The 20,675-nt window shown below is 39.7% G+C and overlaps 1 protein-coding gene across 6 annotated transcripts in view; it reads right to left on the bottom strand.

The window, feature by feature from the left end:
- Window positions 1-912: 912 nt before the first annotated feature.
- Window positions 913-20,675, bottom strand: part of LOC101744966 (protein tramtrack, alpha isoform) — a 111,542-nt gene continuing 91,779 nt past the window's right edge. For 4 of the 6 annotated variants that reach the window (XM_062675794.1, XM_062675795.1, XM_062675793.1 and 1 more), the window contains 12 exons: window positions 19,824-20,213; window positions 18,905-18,977; window positions 17,737-17,817; window positions 16,393-16,423; window positions 14,838-14,985; window positions 14,259-14,375; window positions 13,010-13,119; window positions 12,173-12,297; window positions 10,940-11,097; window positions 9,906-10,033; window positions 8,240-8,351; window positions 913-7,184 (listed from right to left, as the gene is read on the bottom strand). In XM_062675794.1, coding sequence (XP_062531778.1) covers window positions 6,964-7,184; window positions 8,240-8,351; window positions 9,906-10,033; window positions 10,940-11,097; window positions 12,173-12,297; window positions 13,010-13,119; window positions 14,259-14,375; window positions 14,838-14,985; window positions 16,393-16,423; window positions 17,737-17,817; window positions 18,905-18,977; window positions 19,824-20,213 — 1,694 coding nt within the window. In that variant the 3' untranslated portion in view covers window positions 913-6,963. The remainder of the gene's footprint in view (window positions 7,185-8,239; window positions 8,352-9,905; window positions 10,034-10,939; window positions 11,098-12,172; window positions 12,298-13,009; window positions 13,120-14,258; window positions 14,376-14,837; window positions 14,986-16,392; window positions 16,424-17,736; window positions 17,818-18,904; window positions 18,978-19,823; window positions 20,214-20,675) is intronic. The other 2 variants (XM_062675798.1, XM_062675797.1) reach the window with 1 other exon arrangement.

A 20,675-nucleotide genomic window follows, 5' to 3' on the forward strand; every position in this document is an offset into this window, starting at 1 on the left:
TTAGCATTGTGCACTTCTTCTCTGTATTCTCTATAAGTGTGGAAAATTTCATACTCCTCCGTCCACGCAATTTTCGTAAAAAGGGATACAAAGTTTTTGCTTCACGTATTAATATATAGATAACTCGCTTTTGGCCCCAAATTTGAAAACGACCTATAATTCTAATGGTGAGATTAGGAAAGGATTATAGGGGATACGTTCCGTGTGTAGCAAAATAAAAACATACTTATGGCATAGTTGTAATAAAGCCTATTTTACTTTTTTATTAGTCCATTTGACGACGCGTTACAAAGGATATTCGGTTGTTAGTTAGTACGGTGGATAAGCTCAAGGCCCACCCGGTGTTAAGTGTTTACTGGTAGTAGGACCACTTGTAAGTCCGCACGGGTAGGTACCACCAGCATACCCATTTCTGCCGTGAAGCAATAATGCGTTTCGGTTTGAAGGGTGGGGCAGCCGTTGTAACTATATTGAGACCTTAGAACTTATATCTCAAGGTGGGTGGCGCATTTACGTTGTAGATGTCTATGGGCTCCGGTAATCAATTAACACCAGGTGGGCCGTGACCTATTCCACCAATCTAAGCTATAAAAAAATCATCCACGACAAAGGAAGATCGTCTTGTAATAATAATCCAACTTGCAAGAATTATAATTTGCGTAATCATTGATGGTACGGAGTCTGGTGATTCCACACGGGTAGGCACCAACGCCCTGTTTATTTTTGCCATGAAGCAGTAATGCGTTTCGCTTCGAAAAGCCATTTTACTGTGAAACTGAAACGAACACGTATCTCAACGTTGATGTCCATGGACTGCGGTAACCACTTAACACCAGGTCGACTGTGAGTTTGTTCTCCCGTCTAAGCCGTAAATAACCCCACAAAGACACTTAAAATATCAATAATAAAACATTTTTCGATTAAACATTATTTATTTATGTATATATATTTTTTACTAACAATTAAATCTATACAAGTTTTCCAAGGGCACGGGGTCTAGGACATACACAAAACTTAGAACGATAAGGCCTCTTGTGTTAAAAAAAAAATAAACTAAAAATTATTTTATATAAATTAATTGTATACCTTTCGTAGAAAAGTCATTTACAAAATGTCCGAAACGCCATCTTGGATAAAACAAATTCAGTAAACAATACGTCCGTGATTTTTAGCATATTATAATATTCAATAATGAAATAGCCGAATGCCATATTGAAAAAATAGAAAATATATTATGATTCATTCATTTAATGCCTAAATATCAAAATCAAAAATCAAAATCAAAATCAAAATATCATTTTATAATTATTTTTCACAATATTACATGAAAACCAAAATTGGGTAGTGCTTTAATTTTAACATAAAAAACAATACTAGTACATGATTTTAATATAATACATATAAACGGGTCTATGTTTTTTGTGTATACTATGAAAGTGCATTTTCTTTAACAAATTAAATAATTATGTTGTATTTTTTTTTAATATTTCATAAAAATAAATCTCTAGTGATTTATAAAACAAAACATTATTTAATATTAAAAATTGCTACGCTTCCGATGGGTACAGATTAATTTATTCGTTAATGTTCGACCGTGAGGTTGAAGTGTATTGGAGGGTAGAATTAAAAATATCAAGTGTATTGTCTATGGTAAGAAAGGAGTACGCTCTCTGTGTTTAGAGTATCCATTAACAAGAGCTTAACTATGGTGGCGCCACCGTAGCGAGCCGTGTAATGTCAAAAATGGCGCCAAAAATAATTATAACGAGCAGCATCAACAGTTCGATGTTTTTAATTGAACTTCAATTAAGTTTACCCCATTCAAATATTTAGCTGATGACGTTTTTTTGTTATATTTTTTCCAAATTTTAAACTTCAAAATCGTTCTCTTTTAAAGTTGCAAAAATATCGCCAATCAAATGGCCTTTCGCCTCGTCATATTAAATTATTCAACTCTGTACACTTCGCTTCATTTATATCGCATCACTTGCTATACTGCGTTCGTTTGGTGGATAAATTTATTTGCATTATGCTGCTCGCAAGTGGACGCTTAAGCTATGTTCCTATATGCACTGCGAGGGCTGTAATGTGTGACGTCAGTTAAGTATACTGCGAAGGTGTTTTAAATAGTTAATTATACCTACTGATTAGTGTTAAAACTAAACGCAATACAGTATACTGCCATTGACGTTTTTTGGCATTCGCCCGTCGCTTGCGACGAAGGGCTCGACGAGTAAATTAACCAACAGACACAGCCCACTGAGTTTTTCTCCGGATCTTCTCAGTGGGTCACGTTTCCGATACGGTGGTAGATTCAGCGAAGCACTGCTCTTGCTAGGGTCAGTGTAAGCAACTCTCCGGTTTGAGCCATGTGAACTCACCTACATGTTAGGGCGAAGTTGAAGTAGCCTCTCAAGGCTATTAGCATAGGTAGGAAACAAAAAAAAGGTACAGTTCTGTCTCATTAACACAGAGCGTGTGTGACAACTGTGTGAAGACTGCAGCGATTCGTTTTTACACGAATGAAAATGTAACGTATGAACACCAGGGTGATTGTACGTTAAAATAACGAATACAAAGAAAACGTGCAGGACAATGCCGTGTGAACCCAGCCTGAGGGCACCTACGCAATATGCGGTTAGCCGGAATGCGACCAGCCGTGCGGGTGACCGCAGGACGCGGTTGCGCTTTTGGGCAGTCGGGTAGCGGATAGCCGCAATCCGAACCGGAATGTGTGGTTAGAAACCGGTTTCATTTGCGGTTGTGTCGACACATTTCCAAGACGGACGACGAAGAAGTAGCAGCTATTTATTATATTTACTCGCGTTACATAATAAAAATAAAACAGAAAAAAGGTACCGGGTGCATCCTTATTTCCAAGCTCGAGATGAGAGTAAGAGAGTAAGCATTTTGAATTGTTTGTTGAAGAGCTCAAAAAGCTTTTGAACTTAAATTTTTATCAGAATATTTTGCGGATTTTGTGGTCCAGATCGCTGGCCTATTTTGAATTTCAATTATATTTTTTTCCGCATCGAAATCCGTAGTTAAAACGTTAACGTCGATAAACACGTTTACCATCAATGGCGGGCAACCGTAAACTAGCACTATCCGTTTAGTGTGTAGGGCAACCGCACGGCTGGCCGTCAGTCAACCGGAGCGGTCGACCGGCAGCCGCATAGTGCGTGGGTACCTTTAGCACTGATCAGTGCGCGCAGTGTATATCGGAACATAAGCCTTATCCAACTTATCCCCAGTATAAGACAATTACCTCTAGCCTGGATACATTTAGGTTTTAATTGTGTCATATTAGGATGTCCACACTTCAGAAATTCCAGAATAATAAATCACAATACTACTATAAAAATTTAAACTATAAATCCGGAAGGGTACAATTTACGGTAATCATAGAACGCATTTCCACCACTTCCCACCACATAAGCCACCCCATTCGGATACCTTCGTTAGAGGAACATTAAACTCGAATGAACATTACCGTATCTATTATACCTACATGCGTTTTCCTCCTCAAATACATCCTCTATCTACGCTTAATTTTAAATATCAACAAAAATAAATTAACGTTCTGTCGATCGATGGCTTCAATTTCCTAGTTAACAATACTATTTATTGCTTAGTTTTTTTTTTTTTAAATAAATACTTTAGTTCTTATAGAAGAGAGTCGTCAATGGAAATCGTTTATAACGGACACGCAATGTACACGACGCAGTAGGACGATATGCGGGTAATTTGAATTTTCCTAAACGCGACCATAAACAAATAAATGTACATGACGCCAATATTTGTAAATTTGATTATAGCGTTTTCTTCGATTTTGGCGTATTTTTTTCTTTACTATTATATAAACTATTTTTATGATTAAATCTCATCTCGTTTTTTTTATTTTAATTGCATTGTTTTAGATGTTTTCAATTATTTACAGTTTTTCGTGATCACGTCTGATACGATATCGAGGGGTGAGAAGCTATTTGGCTTAACCGACATTTAACTTTGTAATTAAAGGTCCGTTTTATTTACTACTACCGACCCGCCCTCACTTCGCTTCGGGAACATTAAATTTTATTATTGATAGCTGAGTCCCGCGATGTTACCCGCGGTTATTGTCGTACCGCAGGTGACGCCGCGGGGCGAAGCTAATCTAAAAAAAGTAGCCTAAGTTACTCCTTATATCATCAGCTACCTATCAGTGAAAGACTCGTCAAAATCGGTCCAGCCGTTCCAGAGATTAGCCGGAACAAACAGACAGACAGACAAAAATTGTAAAAAATGTTATTTTGGTGTATGTACCGTATATATATTCATATGCATGTAGTAAAAAGCGGTTATTTCAATATCACAAACAGACACTCCAATTTTATTTATATGTATAGATGAATACTAGTATATTATTTCCAAATATTAAACTTTGGCTCTCTTATAAAGTTGCAAAAAAGTAGCTTAAACCAAATAGGCTTTTCACATCTCGACATAAGTCAATTATTTGTACACGCGAAAGTAGAAATCGTAAAAAAATATTTTCTTAATGATTAATCAAGGGCTTCTTGCTTATCAGACCCTGGACGTGTAACGGTCGTTTGATCTCTCAAGCCAGAGCTAAATTTTGTTTAAAAAAAAAACAAAATATCAAGTGCCTAAATATTATTAATTAAATTAGCGAACACAGATTACATTCAATAAATCATTTTAATATGACTCCACGTTATCTTTACTTACAAACTACGAATTAAATTTTATTATAACATATCGAGAAGTGAAAGACGATTTGGTTAAAGTGACATTTTTGAAACTTTACAAGAGGGACATTTAAATTTTAAAATTTTAAAAAAAATATCATAACAAAAAAACTTATTCAATTATTTGAATGGAATAAACTTAATTGAAGTTCAATTAAAAACATAAAACTGTTGATGCTGATACCAAATAAAACGCACCTTTAATTACAAAGATAAATGTCGCGTACTTAGCCATTTTTTTTTAATTCCTTAGATGGGTGGACGAGCTCACAGCCCACCTGATGTTAAGTGGTTACTGCAGCCCATAGACATCTACAACGTAAATGCGCAACCCACCTTGAGATAAAGTTTTAAGGTTTCAGTATAGTTACACCGACTACCCCAACCTTCAAACCGAAACGCATTACTGCTTCACGGCAGAAATAGGCAGGGCGGTGGTATCTACCCGTGCGGACTCACAAGAGGTCCTACCACCAGTAAAGTAAAATGTCGCTTTAACCAAATATCCTGTCACCCCACGATATACCAGCGTAATAAATATATTAACTAGACATAATTACATTTAGCTAGATACACAGCTGTTATATCGAGATATTATATTGAGTAAATCCACTAAAACAAATTTAGTGCAATTATAAACTATACCTTAACAAATCGAACAAGTTCCTTAAAATATATTTATTTTAATATAAACTATATATTTTTAATTTGTTTAATTAAAATACGAAGGAATCGTTCAATGGTAAACGAAAAATCGACTATAACAATTTTAAGAAATTAAGAAACAAAAAACAATAACCAGCGTTATCGCCTTTTCGCTTAAAACTATCAGTGTTGCCAACTTATGAAGAAAAAAAAATACCAAAAAAAACAACGATTATATTATTTGAAATTCTCGATAATACAGTCTAAAACTCTCAGGCTCATAGTTTTAATGGCTACAAATAAAAAATTAATGAACAAAAATAAAATAATAATACGCTTACATTAATATTCTTCATATTAGGTTGGAATAAAAAATAACATATTCCCTAAAAAATCGATATTGGCTTTAGTAATTAACTAAGTAATACTTGTAGGAGTTTGTTTTTCTATACGAGCCCGTGGCGTGTGGGGGGTTGGGACGCGGGGGCAATGACCCCGCAAGGCGGGCTTATTGGCGGGAACGCGAGGAGGGTAGTTCGTTTTATTTATTATATTTTGTTAATTTAGTGTTTCTGTAGGTTCAAATGTATAATAACATTGGCTTATTTATAGTATCTGTGTGAGTGCACAAATGTGAAACGAAGCCATCGGACGTGGGTACTAGGGTGCTTCCAAAAAGGCCACTGAAAAAGTCTCAGAAAATAGCCACCATTTAACTGAGATTTTATTTCATTTCATCTCGTTTCATTTAACTTCATTCCAATTGATTAAAATATCAAAAAATCATCGTCATATTATGATTTATCATATAACTGAATTGATTTTTATGAAATTTCTTTCCTACAAAATATGAACCCTAGGAAAGAATATAAGGTGCCTATACCAGGAAAGATACGTAAAAAACAAACTACCCACGAATAAATTTTAAATTTGTAAAAAATAAATAAATTCCATAATTTAATCTCAACGATAAAAAGTTTGTCCACTTCTAATTATTGCGTGGTCATGAAATTTTTACAATTAATGTAACTATAATGAAGAAGCAATGACACGGCGCCATCGAGCCGGCCTCGTGATGAACTTGGAAGATGGATGGCTACAGGATGGTACAGATTTGATAAATTTCATACTCCAAATAAATGTTGTTCCAATTTTAATCTTTGTCCGTGTCTATTGCTTCTGATGTCTGTGGTCGCGAACGTCACGGCCATCTTCAATATTAAAACTACAAAATAATATTCTCGTATTTCTCGTCCGCTTTCTCGAGATAACGACGCAGCTAAACTTAACAATAAAAATAACTTATAGGAAACTAGTTCTTATGCCTCTCTCATTAAGAGCTATCCCTAATCAGATCTGATATTAAAGAACTAAATTCATACGCGTTCGACAAATTCATTTGCTTTCGATTACTTATACGCGTCTCGCTCACACGCCCTCACTGAACACGCGTGTGAGCGAGACGGAATGTCCTCCTCGAATGAAAATAAAAACTCGCGCGGGGCACAGTAGGGGGGATTACATAATACTTTGGTTAAACGTTATATTATAATTAGTTTTCACCGGATCACGTGTCGTCTTCGTCTCGCTTGGGGTCCGGCCTCCTGGCCGCGACTATCGTGAGGTCGGGCCTGGTCCTCATGAGCTGCGAGGGCGAGGCGGGCGACAGGGAGGGGGCGGGCGGGGGCGCGACGACGGGGGGCGGGGGAGCAGGCACAGGGGAGATGACGGGCTCCGTGGCGCGAAGACTGTCGATTGAGGCGACGCGGATCGTCGGCCACTTCCCGCCTGAGGACAATACTGCTAGTTAAGGGTTTTAAATTGTCGTGGCCTAAAGGATAAGAGGTCCGGTGCATTCGTATGTAGCGATGCAACGGTGCTCGAATCCCGCAGGCGGGTACCAATTTTTCTAATGAAATACGTACTCAACAAATGTTCACGATTGACTTCCACGGTGAAGGAATAACATCGTGTAATAAAAATAAAGCCCGCAAAATTATGATTTGTGTAATTACTGGTGATAAAACTTCTTGCGAGTCCGCACGGTGTACCTATTTCTGCCGTGAAGCAGTAATGCGTTTCGGTTTGAAGTGTGAGGCAGCCGTTGTAACTATACTTGAGACCTTAGAACTTATATTTCAAGGTGGGTGGCGCGTTTACGTCATAGATGTCTAAGGGCTCCAGTAACCAATTAACACCAGGTGGGCCGTGAGCTCGTCCACCAATCTAAACAATAAAAAAAAGAACGTTACGTAACCTCTCAATTTTGTGACGTCAACTGATAGTATTGACAGTTTAAATACTAAATCGATGTTGTTGCTATGAAAATAAATAGGCAATAGGCAAGTTTAGGTAATCAAGAAGCTCTCCCTTAAGCAATTACTGCCCATTTACTAAGTATTAATGTAGGTGCCAACTAGGCACCAGGTAGGTGCCTATTTCTACCTCAAAGCAGATCAGCATTCTACTTTGGAAGGTGGAAGAGAGGTTAGTAGCGAATTTCCCCGCGAGCCTCAACGGGTCGCCGGTCCCCCTTGTAGGAAGCCTACCCACGCTACATTTTTTTATTTTTTTTATTGCTTAGATGGGTGGACGAGCTCACACCCCACCTGGTGTTATGTGGTAACTGGCGCCCATAGACATCTACAACGTAAATGCGCCACCCACCTTGAGATATAAGTTCTGAGGTCCCAAGTATAGTTACAAAGGTTGCTCCATTCTTCAAACCGAAACGCATTACTGCTTTGCGACAGAAATAGGCGGGGCGGTGGTTCCTACCCGCGCGGACTCACAAGACGTCCTACCACCAGCACAAATCCATTAATCGATTAATCATAACTCACACGACGGAGGATTGCTGGAGATCAGCTTACTGTCGCAGGAGCTGATGACCGTCGCCGGTATCTGCAGCTCCTCGTCGCTGCCGCTACCGACCATCAGCTTTTTCACCAGCGGCTGTAAATAATATCGATTTTTTGTAAAAAAAAAAATCGAACACCCTGTTGCGTTGTTGCGAATGAGAGTGGACTGTATTTATTAGTTTGATATCTTTATTAGTCCATTGGTGACAAATTAACCACATATAAATATATCGACGCTTGAAAGGCAAACGTGACTAAGCGACAATGCGTAAACTTTACAGTAGACTAATTTAAACTTGAAATTAATATAAAATATACCTGAGAAATATATATTTTTTGCGCATCGAAAATGGTTATTGCCTATTATTTATGTAAAAAGCAGTTATTGTCGCTTAGTCACGTTTGCCTTTCAAGCGTCGATATGAGAATATATGAATTATGAAATCGATGTGTCACCCTTGGCGGATGGAATTGAAAAGAGGAAAGTGTCATAGCGGACATCGCGCGTTGACACTTTTGACGTTCCGAATTCAAACACACCCTGTACATGAGATATACGCATTCAAAACCACTATTCTAATTGGAGACTTTTTGTATGGGAACGCGATGAATGAAGTTGTGTGATTGGTTTTATTTCATGTATTTAGTGTTTCTTCAGGTTCAAATGTGTAATAACGGTGGTTCATTAACTGCTTAATATCCGTGAAAGTGCAAAAAACAAATGTGGAAAAATGAAATAAAGTCACTGGACGTAGCTTCTCGGGATCCTCCAAAAAGTCCACTGAAAAAGTCTCAGTAAATAAATGGCCACCATTTTACTGAAATTATATTTCGTTCGACATCATCTCGTCTCATTTCATTTAATTTCATCCAGGTTGATTAATGTCTCCAATTAATCATCTTCATTTCATTTCATTCCACTCCATATTATCATAACAATAAGAATATAAATTAAAATAAGACATGACCTAAAGGTCTGAGTTACCAGGTCATAAAATCCCTTAAAAAAAAACTAAACAATAGTTTTTCGATAGGGCTGGCACTATTTAGTTATTAGGTAGGTACCTAAGTTTAGGTAATAAATTTTTTAATATCTTTAAGGAGTTACAAAATTTTGATGACTAAATTAAACTAGATATTTAATATTCTTAAACACTAAATAAAAGTAATTTTCAGTTTAACAAAGTTAAATCTAACAACTAACAAAATTAATGTAACAACTCAAATTTGTCCTTATTCTAACGCTAGTCTCTATTCCCCCAATCTACTATACCTCATATATGCAAGTTTCTTATGTGTCTGTTACGCGCTGGGGTTCGGGATAAATAATAAAAGTTCCACCAAAGTACAACTTAAAAGTGTAATCAACACTTAGAACACTCACAGAACACTTTAAAATTCTCAATTCATTTCTTTCGCTTCGCTGTTTCGCTTTGAGTAGATCGGATTACTAATTGCGTGCCATCTCTGCAACGCTTTTATAGTCGATACCACATCCCTAGAATCATCCAGAACATTCCACACATTTAGAGTGTTGTGTTTCCGTTATCTGACAATAGATGGCGTTGTATTCCTCGAGCGTTATAGGTGCTACTAGATCCTTCGACATTCGTTTTGGCTATTCGGCGATAGATGGCGTTACTCTTACCTTGTCGTTGGCGCTGGAAGGGAGCGGTTTCCTCGGGGGCTGCTTGGCGGGGGGCTGTTGCTGTCCGCTGTACGTGCGCATCCGACTCTTCAACGACGGGTCCACCTCGATGGGAATCGGCTCGAAATCTGAACAAATGAATGAATGAATGAATGAGTTAATGAACTAATGAATGAATGAATGAATGAATGAATGAGTTAATGAACTAATGAATGAATGAATGAACATACTTTATTGCACAAAATATTTTGTACATAGGCGAACTTAACGCCATGCAGGTATTCTCCTCTAGTCAACCCTCGTTGATGAAGTGAAAGATTCAAGGAGTGCGTAGCTATGATGAAGTTAATAAATACATGGCGATAATTTAAAGAATTACAGTGCCCAAACAAATACATACAAATACGAACATCAAAGTAATATAATCTCCATCTATATGTCGGCGCAACATCACTATTTATTTAACTAAGATCGGTTAAAGTTATCCGTCTTCTTAATATTGACATAGTTTGTAAGTCCAACGCGTGTAGACAATTGTTTAAAACGGTATTCATAAGAATTCAGGACTACTCGTAGGCAACCGCCACTTTTTACTATAAATACGACACACCCTATCCTGGTGACGCTGGCATGATCTGTCTTTAGACCATTAGCTTAGGTAGGACAAAAAAATGCACAAAACATTCCGTCTCGAGTAGTCGAACGGAGCGGAGCTCTCTGTTGTTATCGCTGTACACATGAAAAGTAATAAATGGAATTCATTGGAAAACTGAGTCTTATTTACTGTCACTATGGAAGGCAATGACAACAACTAACAGAATGACCTCAACGTCGCTGACGTCATCAGTCTATGACGTCACCGCTCACTCCATCATATATAATCTGTATTTTATCTGCGTTTCGTTCATACGATTCGGCACAGATACCATATAATAAATACTTCTAATACAGTAGATTGCAGGGAATGGGAATTGGGACACTTTCAAATTCTAACAAAAATCTTCAGCAGTTGTTCTTAATGTAATGGTGCTCACCGGCGGCGGCGGCGTGCCCGAAGTCGGCGACGTGCGCCGCGAGCGTGTTGATGGTGACGCCGAGCGCGTGCGCCGCCGCGTCCAGCGTCATGTCGCCGCGCTGCAGCCGCTCCAGCACCTCCGACGGACCCTTCGCCTGCCAGAAGTCGCGGACAGCCCTGCCGAGGCCGAGGCGAGACATACAAATTTTGACGGACATTCATAATAATCATATTTATTCAAGCCTCTTAAAATACAAGCACGTACAAGAGTTCTTAACACTAGTATAATAATATACATGGCTTTTTTAGAGGTATACAATAACAATATTCCCTGACTTTTATGCTAGGAAAACCTGTATTACAAAAATCAGTGGTTCAGTTCTAGGTCATCAGGTAAAGTAAGTTAAACCAGGAAGAGCGATCTGTAAAAATATAGTACGTGTGCGTGCGTGTGTGCGTGCGTGCGTGTGTGTGTTGTCATAACAAGTCTAGAGAAATTCTGATAGAGATACAGCAAATTAATAGGTTGTTCGGAAAGTAATTTCGTTTTTTCCCGACCGAGGATTTAATTGTATTTTTTTGCACCCAACTTCACGTTTAAGCCGTATTATTTTTATATGCTTTGAGAGCGCATATAGCAAGGCTTATGTGTGAAAAATGTCAATTAATGCTACGCAGTAGTTTTTTGTTGGTGCCCTTTTAAATAAGGAGAGCGATAAGCAGCATTTTCGGCATATATTATCTATTTTACTACAGAAATGTAAAAATGCCGTTCAAGCCAGAAAGAAATTGACCGATGTGTATGGAGAAGGTGTGTTGACAGTAAGCCAGTGCCAGAACTGGTTCGCTAAGTTTCGATCCTGCAATTTTGATGTCGAAGATGGACCAAGTTCGGGAAGGCCGGTTGAAGCTGATAAAGACGCGATAAAGGTATTAGTTGATGCGAACCGGCGAATAGCAACACGTGAGATCAGATTGAGGTTAAATTTATCAAATTCAACAGTTTATGACCAGTTGAAAGGCCTGGGATTATCCTCAAAACTGGATGTATGGATTCATTTCCACAAAAAAAAAACGAAATTACTTTCCGAACAACCCAATAATTGCGGAGTACTTTTATGAACAATACTCAGAGATCTTATATTATAGATCTTATATGTGAAAACCCTAGCGTAACACCGACACATACGAGCCGGTCTGTGTGAACGGACCCTAATGCTGTAGCTGATGGATGGCCTGATAACCCCCTCACCTGTAAGGCCTGTTGATACACCCGTACACGTCCCGATACCTCCCGTACAGCGTGCCGTAGCTCACCCCCAGTATCTCGGCGGCCTGCTTCATCTCCAGTTCCTTTAGCCTCACCGACTCCATCACCTGGAGACCGGGCGTAAGAAGACAAATATATAAAAAAAAAGTTTTGAGGTTATAACAGCTGCACGCGCGAAAAAGTGTCACGTTCCGCCTGAGCTTGAGCGTGCAAGCGAGAAAGCGAGAACGACACATTTATCTCTCTTCTTGCGTGACGTCATTTTTAATTTATCTGTAAACCTACTTTACATACCAACCAATTTTTTTTTATAATTAGCCAATCCTATATCTATATATTTATGTGACAGAATCTTAGAAAGTCATTTCTATCGACTCCAAAACGTCATCATATTGACTTGACAATTCGATTTCGCTCTAATATCCTCACTAGTAAGTAACAAAATTAAAAAACTGTCATTTTTAATTTAAATACAATGTTTACATTTATCTATTAAAACACAACACATGACGTCACATGTGGTTAAGCATTGCGTTCCGCTGCCACTTATCAGCGTGCCTATTTTTGCCGTGAAGCAGTAATGCGTTTCAGTTTGTAGGGTGGGGTAGCCGTTGTAACTATACTGAGACCTTAGAACTTATATCTCAAGGTGGGTGGCGCATTTACACTGTAGATGTCTATGGGCTCCAGTAACCACTTAACACCAGGTGGGCTGTGAACTCGTCCACCCATCTAAGCAATAAAAAAAAAAGATCGTTTAGCCTCATATGACGTCACGCGCGACAGTATCATACCAGTCGGACGTACAACAACACTCACCCTCCGAACGTAGGGCTCCTCCCAGAACTGCGGCCGTCTCCCGTGCTGCAGGTAGTCGCTCAGCTTGACAACGTCCGTGAAGCGAGGGTCTGTGGGGTCTGATTTGGGACCTGTCAGTCAGATCGTGCTGATCAGAATATGGGAAGCGTGACGACGGTGCCTGTCCGGGCGGGCTCACCGAATGACCAAAAGGATAGTGGTGCAAAAGAAAGGTAGCAAAGTAAGCCACTTAGCTCTGCCCTGGCATTGCTGATGTCCATGGGCGACGTTAACCATCATCATGTGGGCCTTACGCTCGTCTGCCTACTAGGGCAATAAAAATAAAACCATCTCAGTATATTAAAGTGTTCGCTGAAAAGGAGACAATTAAGGTGGCGCCACAGTAGCAAGTGGAAGGATAAAAACAGTGTCATAAAGTGCTCCTTAGTTCCATCCTATATGTGTTTAACGAACTTTCGACTTTAATCACTGAAACCTCAAGGTTTGGATTCGTTTGGTGGTACTTTGGTGGACTTTTCATTTGGTTCAATTGACTTTTCGTGGGAGAGAATAAAAACAAAACAAAAAACTATTCGCAAATCTATTTATGTATATGGTCTTCGTCACATAACGTCTTTCAATGATCTGTATAGTCAGAGGAGTCCACAAAACAACAAACTCTGAATTCATACAAACACCACTATGTGCAGAGCCGTCCGGGGATTCCCCCGTCAAATCATAAAGGCCATTAAAATTCAATTGGTATCCTTAAAAAGTCACATTTAACGTTACTGGAAAAGCAAGGATCTATTAAAAAATTACATGTGTGCAATTCACACGTGGTAGAAGTGAAACCTTCCAAAATTAAAATACAATTATCCTATACGTCTTAAGTATATGTAAAATTTTGTCATTAGTAAATAATTGTAAGGTAGCGCCCTCTGTGAATTGATATTTTAATTTCACGTATAATCCTAAATTAAAATTCACTACAAGAGCTTTCATACACACGTTAGTATTAAAAAATCTCACAGATGGCGCTGTATTAAATAGTATGTATATTTCTGTCTCATTCTTTGCTGGCTTCATCCTACACATTTTTGTATTTGTGTCTCTTACCTGTCGTTTTTTCCGTTGCATCCGGTTTGAAATCACAACGATTCTAAAGAAGTTTTCACTTCAAAAATTACAAAACTCAAATTTGTCATCGGATAGTCATATCAACGTAACGCTTTTTCGTTACGTGACGGTTTCTAGTCGAGACACTTACGTTTTGGTAGTGACAGCTGAGTGGAGAAATCCATTCTGATCTCCTTGGCGGAGGACGACGACGACGCGACCGTGGACCGGCTGAGGGGGCCCGCCGTGCTGTCGTTGGTCTCTTCATCTGCCGGAGACAATAGGCATACCAAATATATACACAGGTAAAATATGCGCGGCCTAAACGATATGTACTGTGATCGAGCAAAAAAATTGACAAAAAGGTAGCTTGCGAATTAACTGGGAGTACTTTGAGGTCGCACGGATAGGTACCACAAGCCAGGTGTGAAATGGTTACTGGAGCCTATAAACATCTACAACGTAAATACCACCCACCTTGAGATATAAGTTCTAAGATCTCAGTATACAATAGGCAGGGTGGTGGTACCTACCCGCGTGGACTCACAAGAGGTCCTACCACTAGTGATTACGCAAATTATAATTTTGCGTGTTCGATTTTTATTACACGACGTTATTCCTTCACCGTGGAAGTCAATCGTGAACGTTTGTGCCTAAAGTGTTCGTGGACTCTGTGGGAGCTGCGTCGGACGTGTAGATGTATAGAGCGTCACGTGGGCTCGGTACTGACCGGCGCTGTTGTCTCCGTCCACACGCAGCCGGGTGTGCAGGAAGGAGCCGATGTCAGCCGGCGCGTCGGCCCAGTCCTCCTCGGAGGGCTCCCGAGAGGACTCCTCCGAGCCCCCTCCCCAGCCGACGACGCGTTCTGCTGTTATGTTCTGGTAACGAGCACATTTTTTTTATTGCTTAAATGGGTGGACGAGCTCACAGCCCACCTGGTGTTAAGTGGTTACTGGAACCCATAGACATCTACATCGTAAATGTGCCACACACCTTGAGATATAGTTCTAAGGTCTCAGTATAGTTCGACTGCCCCACCCTTCAAACCGAAACGCATTACTGCTTCACGGCAGAAATAGGCAGGCCGGTGGTACCTACCCGCGCGGACTCACAAGAGGTCCTACCACCAGTAATTACGCAAATTATAATTTCTTCTTAAATTGGTAGATTGGTAGTGGTATATTCTGTGAAGCACTGCTCTTGCTAGGGTTCGTGTTAGCAACGTCGTCAGGTTTGAGCCCCGTGAGCTCACCTACTAGTTAAGGTTACGCTGATATAGCCTCTCAAGACTATCAGCTTAGGTAGGAACAAAAACAAACAAACACAAATATGTTGAAGCTACCCACGCGCCCCCTATCACCCGATGTAGATACTACGACCGATACCTTCCCCGGAGGGACAACTGTACCGGGCCTCAATACAAACCGATTAATGTTTTATAGCATAAAGGGCTTCCATAATTTATTTGTTTAATTATGTGAGGTTTATCACGTCGGGGTCACCAGTGTGAGGTTTAGTGATGTGGAGGGTTTATTGTGCGCTCTCCTCCGGAAACCTCATCGGAGCGGTCAATAAAACACTAAGTATAATTACATGTTTATTATCATTACTATAAATGCATAGTAAGCTAAGCGGGGCGGGGTATCATGCCCCTACAATTAAATTTTCAATTGATATGCTTATGACATTTCGCTCAATACGCGACATTTACATATATTTGTAATGAAAGGTCCGTTTTATTTGGTATCAGCATCAACAGTTCAATGTTTTTAATTGAACTTCAATTAAGCTTGCGACATTCAAATAGCTGAACAAATCTTTTTATTACGATATTTTTTCCAAATTTTAAACTTTAAATGGCTCTCTCGTAAAGTTGCAATAATGTCTCTTAAGCCAAATAGCATTTTACCCCTCTATATATGTTTTATGGCTTTTGTAGTTACCGTCGTCCACGGACGTCAACAATACCTACCATTGAGTAACGTTTGCAAGCCTCGTTTGAAGGAAGACATGAGTTCATTCCAGAACCGGACGGTAGGTGGCAAAAAAGTTTGTTTGAAAACGCGTTATGTTTGAACTATGGCCCTACGGCGGGACATGAGATAGTAATTATATACATCCGAAATTATACCTCATATGTCAATAATTTGATTAGTATTCGTTCGCCTATTGATAGGAAGCATTTAAAAAAAAAACACGTCGAATTAAACTTTAAAGAGAACATACGCGGGTAGTTTTCTATAACTCGAAACGAAGAAAAGATTTAAAATGGTTCATCGACTCACTAGATTCCCGTGTTGCCATTCGTCTTTGTCTCTGAAAAAAAAAGGAAAGTTAAAGTCAGTCCTAAAGCGCAAATGAATTTAAGATTACGTCAGTGTTAAAGCGCAATGGAATTTTAAAAAGATTACATCAGTCTTAAAGCGCAATGGAATGTAAAAAAAGATAACTTTAGTTTTAAAGCGCAATAGAATTTACAAAAATTTACTTTAGTCTTAAAGCGCAATGGAATGTAAAAAAGATAACTTTAGTCTTAATGCGCAATGAAATTTAAAAAAGATAACGGCAGTCTTTTAGCGCAAAGGAATGTAAAAAAGATAACTTTAGTCTTAATGCGCAATGAATTTAAAAAAGATCACGGCAGTCTTGAAGCGCAATGGAATGTAAAAAAGATAACTTTAGTCTTAATGCGCAATGAATTTAAAAAAGATAACGGCAGTCTTGAAGCGCAATGGAATGTAAAAAAGATAACTTTAGTCTTAATGCGCAATGAAATTTAAAAAAGATAACGGCAGTCTTTTAGCGCAAAGGAATGTAAAAAAGATAACTTTAGTTTTAAAGCGCAATAGAATTTACAAAAATTTACTTTAGTCTTAAAGCGCTATGGAATTTAAAAAATATAACTTTAGTCTTAAAGCGCTATGGAATTTAAAAAATATAACGGCAGTCTTGAAGCGCAATGGAATTTAAAAAATATAACGGCAGTCTTGAAGCGCAATGGAATTTAAAAAATATAACGGCAGTCTTGAAGCGCAATGGAATGTAAAAAAAAACAACGAAAAAGTGGTACATTCATTTTGGGCACTACTAATATCGACCTCCACCTCGAGACATGAGGTCCAAGTCTCGTAATGGACTGTCCCCAAGCCTCAAACTGAAATTCCAAACGGCTCTTCACGACTTCAGTCGCCGCGGCCTGCTGGACCCAGACGATTTTTGTATTCAAACTAATTCCTTTACTCAGGAAGTCACTCGTGAACATGTATCTAGTCTGTATGTTTTTATTGTATAGATGGATGGACAAGCTCAGGGCCCACCTGGTGTTGTGGTTACCGGAGCCCATAGACATCTACAACGTAAATGCGCCACCCACCTTGAGATATAAGTTCTAAGGTCTCAGTATAGTTACAAACGGCTGCCCCACCCTTCAAACCGAAACGCATCAGGGTGGTGGTACCTACCCGCGCGGACTCACAAGACGTCCTACCACCAGTTTTATTAAAACAATGTGTGACTTACTGCAGGATTCGAACGTCGACACGTTTGCGTCGCTCGATACTAAATACAACTAGCGTCTTAACTTCGAGGCCACGACGACTTCTAAATAATACAGCAAAATATTAACTTACCCTCTTGATGCGGACATGGAGTCTTCGTCCATGTGCTCGGTGGCGCTCGCCAGCCTCTGTCGCTTGGGGCTCGGACTGTCTCTGGAACGAACTCAAGTCATTGACCTTCTCTCTTTTTTTTTTAAACGGATTTTATGACCTGGTAACTAAGACCTTTAAGTCAAGTCTGATTTTAATTTCAATGAAAACTTTTTTATATGAAAAATGATATCAAGAAATGAAATGAAGTTGATTAATATGAAACATAGCATGAAATGAGATGGGAAGAAAGATAATCTCAATAAAATAGTGGTCATTTACTAAGACTTTTTCAGTGGACTTTTTGGAGGATTCCGAGAAGTGACGTCCAGCTACTTTGTTTTATTTCCCAAATTTGTGCACATTCATAGTTAATACACCACCGTTATGAATCATTTAAACCTGAAGAAACACTAAATAGACAAAATAAAATAAATCACACAACTTCACTCCTCGTTCACTGAGAAATGGTATATGATAGAGGAGTATAGAAGGAGAAAACATGTTGCGCCGACCCCAGGTGACTGGGAGAAGGGCAGGAGAATGATGATGAAACGACTTGTGAACGGTTCTATGTACAATGTACGTGCCACTGTTCATTCGTTAAGACTAATACTGCAAATAAACGTGCAGGACAATGCCATGTAAACCCAGCCCTAAGGGTTTTTTTTATTGCTTAGATGGATGGACCAGCTCACAGGCCACCTGGTGTTAAGTGGTTACTGGAGCCCATGGACGTCTACAACGTAAATGCGCCACCCACCTTGAGATATAAGTTCTAAGATCTCAATATAGTTACAACGGCTGCCCCACCCTTCAAACCGAAACGCGTTAGGTACTGCTTCACGGCAGAAATAGGCAGGGCGGTGGTACCTACCCGCGCGGACAAGTGCCTACCCGCGCGTTCGTTTAAATACGCACAGGGGTTGAACGCAGCGATCTGTGGAGAGGACGAGCCCCGCTCTGATGTTAGGGGCGCAATTATCAAACTCAAACGACAATAATTTCATTGCACCTACTACTATTTACTCTGCATTACCTTTGGTTGACTGGTAGAGAATGCCTTAGGCATTAAGTCCACCAATGTAAATTTTACATGAAGTTTAATAAATAAATAAAATACAAAATAATTATTGTGATTTGTACTTACATTTCAGAGTTCTCTCGCTTGATTGGACTGATTCTTTCTTTAGTCGTCAGTTTTATTAAGGGCGGAGGACCCCCTGGGAACAATGTGGAAAAAATTTAGCTTATAGCAAATATTAATAACGCTAGCCCGTCAATATTAAGCCAGTAGAGGAAATAGAAGGGGAAACTGTTTCGTCTTTGCCTATTTAATAACATGGCGATGTGGACTATGTATTTGCGGCGCGATGAAATACTGGATGTTAGGAGACCGCTTCCGAAAACGAAGACAGACGATAGCATTACTGTTTCACAGCAGAAATAGGCGGGGTGGTGGTACCTACCCGCGCGGAAGACAAGAGGTCCTACCACCAGTGATTACGCAAATTATAATTTTGATGGTTTGACTTTTATTATCTACACGATGTTATTCCTTCACCGTGGAAGTCAATCGACAACATTTGTTGAGTACGTATTTCATTAGAAAAATTGGTACCCGCCTGCGGGATTCGAGCACCGGTGAATCGCTTCATACGAATGCACCGGAACGTCTTATCCTTTAGGCCACGATGATTTAAAGCTCTCGACTTTGACTGTTCTATTATAATGTATATATATAAAAATGAATTGCTGTTCGTTAGTCTCGCATAAACTCGAGAACGGCTGTACCGATTTGGATCATTTTGGTCTTAAATTATTCGTGGAAGTCCAGAGAAGGTTTAAATGGTAGATAAATATGAAAATTCTCCGAAATTAAATAAAAATAACAATTTGATGTGTCCCCCGTCGGATGGATTCCTTTTGTTTGTTTTAAGTTTATTTTAAACAAAGGCTTAGAGGTCTTTTATTTATCGATTGAGGCGCTACGAAGTCTGCCGGGTGAGCTAGTAATGTATATATATCGTTCTTTGGGTTAGGTTCTGAAAAAACTCACTATAACTCACCGTTGACATTGAATTTATCAAGAGCCTTGTCTTCGCCGACTTCGCTTTCGGTCTTCAACGAGCGAAGGTCTGCGGCCTCCGGGGTGCGGGGCGCTTCCTGACTCGACGAGCCCCCTCTAGGGGACCCTAGTTTCGGGGAGATTTGTTTGGGGGAGACTTGCTTGGGGGAGACCTGTTTGGGGGAACTTATCTTCGGGGAGACCTGTTTGGGGGAATTCAGCTTTGGCGTCTCGGGCTTTGGGGAAATTTGCTTGGACGTTTCTAGTTTCGGTAGTATCGGTAGTGGGGACGGCGTCTTCTCTTGTTTTTCGGTGAGTTTGTCTGTTTGTTTCTCGACGGGCGAGCTAGTGGGCGTGGCCACGACTCCTGAAGACATAACATCTATTTTGGCTGCGAAGAAGAAGAGTGATTTTTCGGTGGTTAGTTGTGTGTAACGTAAAGATTGGGTGTAACGTGATTAGTTAGTTCAGCGGTTCTCAAACCTTTTTTTTATTGCCCTTGTATGGAGACGAACACACGGCCCACCTGATGGTGAGTGGTTACCGTCGCCCATGGACTTCAGCAATGCCAGAGGCAGAGCCAAGCCGCTGCCTACCGCTTAATACTCTCCACAAGCCTCTTTTAAAGAAGGACATGTTATAGCACTCAGGAAACACCGTAGAGGGGAGCTCATTCCATAGCCGGATGGTACGTGGCAAAAAAGACCTCTGAAAACGCACTGTCGATGAACGCAGCGGTTCCAGGTGATATGGATGAACTCTGCTCCGATGGCGGGAGGTGCGATAATAGGCGTTTGAGTACCTCAAATACATTTACAAATACGATGTTCGCCAGAGGCAAGTATGTTAGCTG

The sequence above is a fragment of the Bombyx mori genome, chromosome 24 (assembly GCF_030269925.1).
Source record: "Bombyx mori chromosome 24, ASM3026992v2".
NCBI lineage: Eukaryota > Metazoa > Arthropoda > Insecta > Lepidoptera > Bombycidae > Bombyx > Bombyx mori.